General features: G+C 38.0%; 2 protein-coding genes across 3 annotated transcripts; one reads left to right on the forward strand and one right to left on the reverse strand.

Moving 5' to 3' along the window:
* Window positions 1-912: 912 nt before the first annotated feature.
* On the forward strand, window positions 913-3,966 carry cgrrf1 (cell growth regulator with ring finger domain 1). Of its 2 annotated transcripts, XM_052586431.1 has the most exons (7): window positions 913-1,186; window positions 1,396-1,532; window positions 1,617-1,800; window positions 2,559-2,706; window positions 2,782-2,889; window positions 3,069-3,162; window positions 3,272-3,966. In XM_052586431.1, the coding sequence occupies exons 1-7, from the start codon at window positions 1,083-1,085 to the stop codon at window positions 3,388-3,390; spliced, it is 894 nt and encodes a 297-aa protein (XP_052442391.1). In that variant the 5' UTR covers window positions 913-1,082; the 3' UTR covers window positions 3,391-3,966. The 2 variants fall into 2 exon arrangements, with proteins under 2 accessions (XP_052442391.1, XP_052442390.1); XM_052586430.1 differs by having other exon boundaries at window positions 914-1,186; window positions 3,069-3,966.
* psmc6 (proteasome 26S subunit, ATPase 6) lies at window positions 3,695-10,954 on the reverse strand. The gene is made up of 14 exons (XM_052586426.1): window positions 10,790-10,954; window positions 10,317-10,396; window positions 10,186-10,225; window positions 10,057-10,109; window positions 9,901-9,968; window positions 9,627-9,741; window positions 7,867-7,954; window positions 7,718-7,779; window positions 7,503-7,626; window positions 7,348-7,409; window positions 7,060-7,180; window positions 6,905-6,985; window positions 6,744-6,815; window positions 3,695-4,188 (listed from the first exon to the last, which is right to left on the reverse strand). The coding sequence occupies exons 1-14, from the start codon at window positions 10,872-10,874 to the stop codon at window positions 4,070-4,072; spliced, it is 1,170 nt and encodes a 389-aa protein (XP_052442386.1). The 5' UTR covers window positions 10,875-10,954; the 3' UTR covers window positions 3,695-4,069.
* Window positions 10,955-11,520: the final 566 nt, after the last annotated feature.

The following is an 11,520-nucleotide window of genomic DNA, read 5'->3' on the forward strand; positions in this document are numbered from 1 at the left end:
CTACTACTAAATATTGTAGAAACTTAATTTTCTGCAAAGCTGCTTTGTAATGATTTGTATTGTAAAAAGCGGCATACAAATAAACTTGAATTTAATTGAATTTACTCGTATGTGACCTGGAGCACAAAACCTGTCAGAAGTAGAACAGGTATGTCTGTAGTAATAGCCAACAATACATTATGGGTCGCAATTATAGATTTTTCTTTTATGCCAAAAATCATAAGGACATTAAGTAAAGATCATGTTCCATGGAGATATTTTGTACCGTAAATATATCAACACATTTTTGATTAGTAATATGTAACGTTATTGCTAAGGACTTCATTTGCACAACTTTGTCACGTTATTCTCAATATTTAGATTTTTTTGTACCCTCAGATTTCAGATATTCAAATAGGCCTAGTTGTATGTCGACCAATTATTGTCCAATCATAACAAACCATAACTATGGAAATCTTTTCATAGCAGCAAGTTTACTAATTTAAAACATATATTTATGGTTTTATTAATCGTGAGTTATTGTTGTCATTTGTATGTATTTGATATCTTTATGCCCGATTGCAGTTATTCTCATTTGTATTCTAGGCTATTATATGCAATAATGCAATAAAATATTGCTCTGCTTTAGTTCTGCATGCATTATTGTATAATTTTCGGTATTTGCGATTGAACCACTGACTGTTAAAAAAAAAAAAAAGTAGAAGAGGAAGAAGGTTTGAACGACGGTGCAATTTTACATCAAACAACGCTGCGTTACGTGATGACGTTTCCAAAACTGATTCATTTTTTAAACGGTTCATTGAAGTGATTCGTTTGAAAGAGCCGATTCGCTGACTGAATCGGACTTCCCTCCACTATCTTGCTGCTCCTCCCTAAGCGTGACGGTATTAGAGTCATGTGCGGATTTGGACCTCTGGTCCACCGTAGCGGCTGTCACAACCGGAAGTTTACGTTGGCGAGTCTCGCAGGGTGACAGCCCACAGCCCTGCACAGGATACAAGACTACCGCACTTTAAACTATTTTTTTTTTTAATCGGACATACCGACATCTATGCGCATCGTATTAATGTAACATTTTAATAATGGCCGCAGAGTTTTTAGTGATGTTGTATGAGTACTCTCCTCTCTTTGACATTATAGTCATATCATTGTGTTTCATGATCACTGTAGCTGTTGTGTTGGGCTGGTAAGTTCATATTTATCTGGATAAACTACATTTCAGTCCAGTGTTTGGTGGTTTGGGTTATGTAAGGGCTTATTTAATGTGTGTGAAGTTTATTGTTTTTTTTGGGGGTTTAATATGGCATCTCTGGTAATCTGGTTTCTTTTTAAAAGCAGAAGTTGGTGGTCACATCCTTAATTTGTGTATAACTGACTTTGGCTTCGTCTGTCAAGGTTTAAATTTGATGTCCCAGACATTTTGCGCCGCTCAGATGAGGCTGAATCTCTGACAGTTGTCCCCGAGAGGAAGATGGTGCAGGTGACCAACCCCTTCGCTCTGGAGATGGACTCAACTGCTGGGACAGTCACTGGTGAGAAACTGGCAATAACCATGTTGAATCGATATGAAACGAGTCAAACGTGCTCAGTAGGTGTATGTTTTCTCATTGTGTCAGAGGGTGTGAGTTTGCAGCTGTATTGTCTTGAAGACTGCGTCCTCAGCTGTTTCTGGGGCTGTGGGGTCCGGGCTCTCCAGGCGGCCCTTCAGAGTCACCAGCATGGGTCCCGGCCACGGGTCCTCACACCTGAGCTGTGTCAAGAGGCTCTGGAGTTCAGCTACCTTCACCACCAAAGCTTCAAGTATCCTCTTCATGTGTCTGACAAATAGACAACTCGCTCTCCATTTGAAGTTAACTATAGCATGTCATCATGATGAGTAAAAAATAAATAAAAAAAAGCTATAAATAAACCATTCACCATGTCGACATGATGATTGCATCTCAAATAAAATGTTACATAAATGTATACCATATACTGTACATAAATGGAAAAACAATAACTACTATATGTAATATGTAATTTATTCTTGTAATGGCAAAGCTAGATTGATCAATAGAACGTTCAGTTAGAAATAGAAATATTGCATTACGGTTTATTTTATATATATATATATATATATATATATATATATATATATATATATATATATATATATATTTTTTTTTTTTTTTTTTTTAATAATAATTTATGCATTTAGCAGACGCTTTTATCCAAAGCATTCAGGCTAACATTTTTTTACCTAACATGTGTTGAACCTGGGAATCGAACCAACAACCTTGTGCTGCTAATGCAATGCTCTACCACTTGAGCCACACATATATATATATATATATATATATATATATATATATATAACTGTTTTGTAAACATATACAAGCAATTTCAATTTTTGTATTAGTTTTTATATAACCTAGTACGTTTAAATCTGTACTGCATCTGACTTCCTAAATATACAGTGATAAATCGCCTTTACATGTCTCCCCTATGTGATGAATAAAACATTTTAAAATTAATATAATAGAACACGATTTCATGCTTTGTCCTTAACATAGCGTTAGTATACATAAAGAAGAAAAAGGAGAATACTTCACTCAGATGCCTCCAGATCTCGGAGTAACCGATTTTGGGTTGCTCCCCCGGGATCGATACCCGTTGGTTGCTGTGCTGACTCTGGCCACTCCGGAAACCAGAGACAACTACAATATTGTGAGCAGCAGTCTTTTCTTCATCTTGGGACAATGATGGGACAAGATGAAGTCCATTGTTCTGTTGTCTCTCTAGGTGGCCAGTGTGACAGTTCTCCACATTCCCGATGACAAATACAGACTCTCTGCGAGGATCCTGTTTCAGTATCTCCTCACAGCGCAAGGGAATCTGTACGATCTGAAGGTATTAAAACACGTCCACAAATTTTTTTTTTTACTGTTCTGGGATCAGTTTTTCTATGTTCATTTTGATCACACTTAATCTTCATCACCCAGTGTCCCTAAAGCAAAATGGGACAGGTTTTAATTATGTTCTGTTAATTAAGTGCCTTATCTAGAGCGGGATCTTTTTCCTTTCCACAGCCTCTCTTCATGTCAGCAGACAACAGAAACTTGTCTGGAACCACAGAGCCTTCGATTAACACGCAAGGGGCGGAGCCACAGCCAGAAAGGCCAGGTGAGCAGGGGGAGGAGTCAGATTCAGAAGGGGAGTGGCCTGACACCCGAGGCAGGGACTGTGTGGTGTGTCAGAATGCACCGATTAACAGAGTGCTGTTGCCGTGCAGACATGCATGCGTGTGTGACGGCTGCGTGTGCCACTTCCAGCACTGTCCGATCTGCCGGGCGTTCGTCCTTCAGTCTTTTGCTCTGGCTAACCAACCAGCTCGTGATGAGGAGGACTTAACAGAAGACTAAACCTGTATAAACCCAGGATTAAAAGCAATGCTTTGCTGGAAAGGCAAAGTTCGTAAAGGAAATGTGAAGAGATGCAAGCAGCTGACCTTTAACCCCAAGAATGAACTCTTACAGAATGATGTCAGTTTTAGGCTTTTGAAGTTCAATGTGCTTGTAGATGTTTAATATAGAGATTAAGTTAAATAGAATATTTATTTTTATTTTCAATATAGTGGTTAAACTAACAAATACACACTTTTGAAGGAATCGTCAAGTTTTTTTTTTTCTCTCCACCAAAGAATATTGAGAGATACTGTGAAAACAACAAGGGAGTTTATTTTATTTCATTAATCACTGGCTTCAATAATGTGGAAAAGCAGGCCAGGCACACAGTTTATATAAGTGATCACACAGATTTATAAAGAGCTGTATCATCATACAAGTCTATACTTGGCCAATAGGTAAATATTACTTTGATCAAATTGGGGTAAACAATGCATTAACTGAACAGCTGAAGTCACTTGATGGTAATAACTCAAATGGAACATCAGAATGCTTTCAAATGTTGAAAAAAAAAGAAAGAAAATATTGCAGTAACAAAAAAACAAAAAAAAAGGGTCCATTGAGAGTATACGGTTTACTGACTGAAAAACCCCTCACATTTATACTTTGCACAAACAAATGTGGTTTTATACAGGCTTGTAGTCCAGTTTGGACTCCAGCTTCTTCGAGTCTGCCACCTTCCTCACAGCTTTCATGAAATCCTCCTGAGTCACGTACTCATGGTCAGCACGAATGGCAAACATACCTGTTGGAGAACAAGTACAAGGTCATACAGTGGGACTTCTAGAGGCTCAAAGGTTCAAGGTTTGGCTTGTTAGCATCATGCTATTAGACCCAAACCATTTCCACTAACAGCTATTTTTTTTAAAGTTGTAAATGCTGACAAAATGTGTTTTAAAAATGTTTCATCATATTTAGGACTGCAACAACTAACTGATAAAGTAGATAAATCAATGAACATGATTACTGAATTTTGATGAATCACATGTGTTTGTGAAAAACCATGACAGTCACATGGCAGAAGTTGTGCACGACCCAAGTTGGTCATAGGCTTCATATTCAGTGCTTCAGACTAATGAGAATCTAAGAAGGCTTGCACTCTCTGGGTGCATGTCTAACATTTGACAGTTTGTGTGTAAATGTTAGAAAGTCGCATGAGTGAATCTCCATTAAACTAAGAAGGAGCACCAAACATACAGATCCCAATAGAAAATGTAACTCAAATGTAACAATTGCTGGATGTTAAATATACATTTAAAATGCTACATGAAGCAAGTAATTCTATTTTAACTCCCTACTTTCATGGACCTTGACAGTAACTTTGTTCAGTTTTCCTGTGGCTCAGTAGTAGAGCATTGCGTTAATAGAAGGTTTTGGGTTCGATTCCCAGGGAACACACATACAGTATTGTTCAAAATAATAGCAGTACAATGTGACTAACCAGAATAATCAAGGTTTTTAGTATATTTTTTATTGCTACGTGGCGAACAAGTTACCAGTAGGTTCAGTAGATTGTCAGAAAACAAACAAGACCCAGCATTCATGATATGCACGCTCTTAAGGCTGTGCAATTGGGCAATTAGTTGAAAGGGGTGTGTTCAAAAAAATAGCAGTGTCTACCTTTGACTGTACAAACTCAAAACTATTTTGTACAAACGTTTTTTTTTTTCTGGGATTTAGCAATCCTGTGAATCACTAAACTAATATTTAGTTGTATGACCACAGTTTTTTAAAACTGCTTGACATCTGTGTGGCATGGAGTCAACCAACTTGTGGCACCTCTCAGCTGTTATTCCACTCCATGATTCTTTAACAACATTCCACAATTCATTCACATTTCTTGGTTTTGCTTCAGAAACAGCATTTTTGATATCACCCCACAAGTTCTCAATTGGATTAAGGTCTGGAGATTGGGCTGGCCACTCCATAACATTAATTTTGTTGGTTTGGAACCAAGACTTTGCCCGTTTACTAGTGTGTTTTGGGTCATTGTCTTGTTGAAACAACCATTTCAAGGGCATGTCCTCTTCAGCATAGGGCAACATGACCTCTTCAAGTATTTTAACATATGCAAACTGATCCATGATCCCTGGTATGCGATAAATAGGCCCAACACCATAGTAGGAGAAACATGCCCATATCATGATGCTTGCACCTCCATGCTTCACTGTCTTCACTGTGTACTGTGGCTTGAATTCAGAGTTTGGGGGTCGTCTCACAAACTGCCTGTGGCCCTTGGACCCAAAAAGAACAATTTTACTCTCATCAGTCCACAAAATGTTCCTCCATTTCTCTTTAGGCCAGTTGATGTGTTCTTTGGTAAATTGTAACCTCTTCTGCACATGCCTTTTTTTTAACAGAGGGACTTCTTGAAAATAGATTAGCTTCACACAGACGTCTTCTAACTGTCACAGTACTTACAGGTAACTCCAGACTGTCTTTGATCATCCTGGAGGTGATCATTGGCTGAGCCTTTGCCATTCTGGTTATTCTTCTATCCATTTTGATGGTTGTCTTCCGTTTTCTTCCACGTCTCTCTGGTTTTGCTCTCCATTTTAAGGCATTGGAGATCATTTTAGCTGAACAGCCTATCATTTTTTGCACCTCTTAATAGGTTTTCCCCTCTCTAATCAACTTTTTAATCAAAGTACGCTGTTCTTCTGAACAATGTCTTGAACGACCCATTTTCCTCAGCTTTCAAATGCATGTTCAACAAGTGTTGGCTTCATCCTTAAATAGGGGCCACCTGATTCACACCTGTTTCTTCACAAAATTGATGACCTCAGTGATTGAATGCCACACTGCTATTTTTTTGAACACACCCCTTTCAACTAATTCAACTAATTGCCCAATTGCACAGCCTTAAGAGCGTGCATATCATGAATGCTGGGTCTCATTTGTTTTCTGAGAATCTACTGAACCTACTGGTAACTTGTTTGCCACGTAGCAATAAAAAAATATACGAAAAACCTTGATTATTCTGGTTAGTCACATTGTACTGCTATTATTTTGAACAATACTGTACTTGTAAAAAAAAAAAAAATATTACATTTATAGCATGTATGCACTGCAAGTCTGTTTATCTTTGGATAAAAGTGTCTGTTAAATGTACATTTACTTGGACAGCCTCAAGCCTCCTGTTTTTCATCCAAATTATCTTAAATTGTGTTCTGAAGATGAACAAAGCTTTGACGGGTTTGGAGCAACATGCATCCCTTTAAATCAACCTATGAACTATCCCTTTAATGCCTTTTAGGACTCCTTGATTTGCACATTGCAATGCATATGGATCTTTCTTACCAGCTTCAGTGCACACATTCCTCAAATCAGCTCCATTGAAACCGTCTGAGAGCTTGACGATGGCTTCATAATCTGGAGATGAAAGGAAATGTGAGGAGAGAGGAAAAAGAAGTACTTCAAGCAGCAGCTGTAAAAACCAAACCAGAAAACCTGGAGCACACCTATCTCTCCATGTTTGGTGATGGGTCCAGAGTGGATCTTCAGGATGTCCAGACGAGCCTGTTCATTGGGCAGCTCAATGTCTGGACATTAGAAAAAGACAAATTAGCTCAAGTTTCCTTACCACAGTCTCTGAATGATGAAGAGTCAGACTCACGGATCTTTCTGTCAAGTCGGCCCGGACGCAGCAGGGCGGGGTCTAAAGTGTCCGGCCGGTTGGTGGCCATGATCATCTTGACTCGATGCAGAGTGTCAAATCCATCCATCTGATTCAACAGCTGACAGACAGAAATATTTGCTCCAATTATTTTGCTTGTACATTAATATAAAGGAAGATTTACATTCAAATAATTAAGCATTAATTGATAAGAAAAACTTTATTCATTTTGATAGGCTTAATTTAATAAGCTTCATTCACAAGTTAAGATACAAACCACCTCCATACCTCCATCAGTGTCCTCTGGATCTCTCGATCTGCTGAAGTTCCTTCGGAAAACCGACGTCCACCTTCAAAGAGAAAGTGTGTGTTAAATCAGTCAAGAACGACTGTTTCATTACATATAAGAATGGCTTGGACTGCAGTGAGCTGAAGAGCAATACCAATAGCATCGATCTCATCCATGAAGATGATGCAGGGCTGATGGTCTCTGGCGTAGTTGAACATCTCTCGGATGAGTCTGGCACTCTCACCAATGTACTTGTCAACAATAGAGCTGGACACCACCTGACAAACATCATGTTTAATTTAACACTGTGACCTTACAGCATAACCGCTGTCCTATGTCAAACCGTTTATAGCATCAATATCAACATACCTTCAGGAAATTGCAGTCCAGCTGACTGGCCACAGCTCTGGCAAGAAGGGTCTTTCCAGTGCCTTTAAAAATGAAGCACTTTGTGTGAAAATGTACCATTTCACATAAATATCAGTAATTGCCCAACAGAGTATAACAGAGTGACTGACCTGGCGGTCCGTACAGCAGGCAGCCCTTGGGAGGAATAATGCCAACCCTCTGGAATAGCTCAGGATTGGTCAGAGGCAGCTCAATTACCTACAAAAGACAATCGTTCATTCCTAATCGAGATATTTCAATGAGTTCAGTAAAGTTCAAGCTGCATTCACACTGCAAGGTGTAATGCATAGATCCAGACTTTAAACACATATTCTGTCGGTTTACATTCAGACACGCTTTAAACGTTTAAAATATTGACATGATCAGCTCTATCAAGCAACATGCAACATGTCCATGGACACTGCATACTTTCGGTTTGCATGTGTACTACATGTCAACGTGGACAAGTACGCAGAAGTATAAGTATAAATAAGGCTTTAATAAGTGAGTCATTTGAACCAAACCATTTAATCTGATGATTAATTCAGGAACGAAACAGCATTGTGGTTGTGTTTGGAATTATTTACACTATTAGACTGAATCTTGCAGTGAAAGCACTCTGTAGGGGTGTTTTGAATGTTTTTTGCAAAATACTCAATGTCAAATCGCACATTGTTAAAACAACAATTACGATATTATCACAGACCACATATACATATGTAGTTAGAGTGAATATTAAAAGACATGATACTGCAAAAGAAGTTGGGCATATATCCGGTGACTGAGTAGCTGATATAGTGTTGTCACGGTACCAAAGTTTCAGTATTCGGTACCGATACCAGTGAAAATCCTTGGTACCAATTTCGGTACCAAAGCAAAACACAAAAAAAAAGCTAATTAAAATAAAAACGTTTTATCACTAAAAATAAAGTAATATAATTATGAAAAACCATAAACAAGTTTCACCCAAATTTAATCATTTAATTTTGGGGTAAATAAAGGGGATTTGTTATTAAAATTAAAACATGGAAGAAATATTGTGATTTATTTCTTTAAAAAAATAAAAGTTTTATAAATTTTTTAAACAGTAGTAGCAGTATCACATACATTCTACTAAATAATAGTAATATTTCTAGCACAATGCCTTTATTTAAAAATGAACTTTTATTTTGACACTGGTTTTACTTCGATGAAAATGCTTGTGTTTTAATGCGGTAAAATGCTTGTGAAGTGACTCAGAACAGTTCTGGTGATGTTGTTTATGTATTTATGTCCTCATATGAGACGGCAGATGCTGAAGTTACTGCAAGCGTCACGCGCTTCACTCTGTGAGGTAAACAACCCCACATGTCTCTGCCATTCATTCATTCACAGAGACTCGCAGAACATGCAGGATTTATATTTCAACCAACTTTTGCAGTTAACATTTACAGATACTGGTCCATATGGAGATTTGATTAATTTATGCTAACTTTGACAAATTCTGTGACTGTCCATATTAAAATGTAAGTTTCATTTTCATGACTGGATTTTGAGAGTTTTTCTGCTTAGCGGAAATCATAGCGCTGTATGCGTCAAGAACCGGGTTGACTGGGTACTCGGTACCACCGGTACTTAAAGAAACCTGGTACAGTCACATTTAAAAAAAATTTAGTACCGACTCGGTACCGAAGTACACTAATCTGATATTTATCATATGAAAATAATTGGGGAAAAAAAAGGGATTTGACGTGTTCTTCCAGTTGAAACAGAAGTAACATGAGATCATTTGCACACAATATCAGCACAAAAAAAAAAAAAAAATCAACAATTGATTGGCAATATAAAGGTTTGGGATGAGTAAGATTTTTTTCATCAGCTGATAATTATATTATGCTATTGTCTTTCTGACCTCTCTCAGCTCACGGATCTGCTCAGACAGTCCACCGATCTCAGAGTAAGAAACGCTGCCAGGATCTTCATGAGACATGTTGTACACTAGAGGATCCACTTCACGAGGCAAATACCTTAAAAAAAAAAAAAAAGGAAGAAAAAAGGGGGTTCTCATAAAACATACCAAATGAACATTAAAGGCCCTTTCAGAGATGCAATCATACCTAGACTGTCAGGCAAGAGCACAAGCAGAGCTAAACATGCTTGTTTGAGACTGAAATCTTCGCACTTACCTCATGATCGTGAGAGTCGTCATATCCAGAGCCACGCGAGTGCCTGGTTTAAGCTTGGTTTTATCCAGCTGAAACAACAACACATGGCCAGGTAAGACAAACTGACTTGGCAGTCACACAATCATATGATTTATTATGTACAATCAACACGCTCACCTGTCTGCGACATCCAACCACATAACGTGGGCCATTAGTTGCTTTGACAATAACTATAACAGAAAAAGAACTTCACAGTAACAGAGCAGCATTAGACTAGACTTAGAAATACAGCTGATTGGGACTTACATTTCTCCTCGGTCAGTTGTTTCAGCACCTCACCGACAATCTAAAATGATCCGATCATAAGAAATACCGATATCTAGCTCATCTATCGCGGTATTAATCGAACACTCGAGTGTATTTGGCTGAGATCTTACCTGTCCCACACTCTGTAGAGCCTTCAGATCATTCTCAGACTTCTCGTACTGTTTCGTGAGCTCCTTCAGCTGCTCTCTCACTGCAACAGAGGTTTCAGCACATTATGAAGCGATAAAGTGTTTATTCACAAGTACAAACGTGGTAAAGGTTTCATCTGCTTCATGTATCAGAGATGCTAAAGGTTCATTGTGAGCGTTTCCCCGTTGAGAATAAATGAGAATGGCTGTTTTTAATGGTATATGTTGTTATTATATACAACAACAACACTAAGCAGCATGTTGTGTGTCTTGATTTAGTAATTTAATAGGGGTTCGCTGTTAATATTTGCTGTTACCATTAGCGGCTAATTGATTTCAGCTCTGCATGACAAAGCGACTTACTGCACAGACGGCCGAAATAAAGCAAACAACAGCCGGAGAAGACACTAAACTGATCGATATCAGTCTGACGTGAACAGAAATTTCACTCTTACATTCTTTGAGGCGTCCGTCAATCTCTTTATGCTCCAGTAATTTCTTTCTGTAGTCTTGTAAACCTTTCTCCCTGGTGTCCGCCATGTTCACGGCCGCTTCGCTCTCTCTTCTTCTTCGTGTTGTTAATGACAGAGGCTGACAAAACCATCTGGCGGCGCATTAGCGCCTCCCACTGGACGAGCGAGGTATATACGACCAAGCGCTTTTGGTCCTTCAGAGACCTATACTTGTGTTTCGGTTGGTTAGAAATTGCAAAGAAATTCTGTTTTTCACAATGCACATCGTTTAAAAACAGCTTCACAGGAATTTGTACTAATAATGTTTATAAAAACATGCTCCACATTAGGGTCTGGACAATAATTCAATATCAATATGTATCGTGGTATAATTTGTTCAATAAAAGATTATTTTTAAGCACATGTCCGATATTTAGATATACACTGTTTTCCATACATTGATTCATTTGTGGCATTTGTCTTCGTTGAATAAAAATGAGCACTGCACGTTTCAAAATCAAAACGCTGCACATAATAAAACGCTTATGGAACATTAGTATACATTATTCCATTCAAAAGCTTGCAGTCTATGATTTCTTTCTCTTTTTTTTTTGGAAAAAAATTATAGAAATGAATACTTTTATATAGCAAGGATTCTTTTAATTGATCAAAAGCGATGACAAAAACATCTATTAATTTAAATAAAAGTTTTAAAAACAGTCTCAAGGGATACA

Source organism: Carassius gibelio, chromosome B20, assembly GCF_023724105.1.
Source record: "Carassius gibelio isolate Cgi1373 ecotype wild population from Czech Republic chromosome B20, carGib1.2-hapl.c, whole genome shotgun sequence".
Classification (NCBI taxonomy): Eukaryota; Metazoa; Chordata; class Actinopteri; order Cypriniformes; family Cyprinidae; genus Carassius; species Carassius gibelio.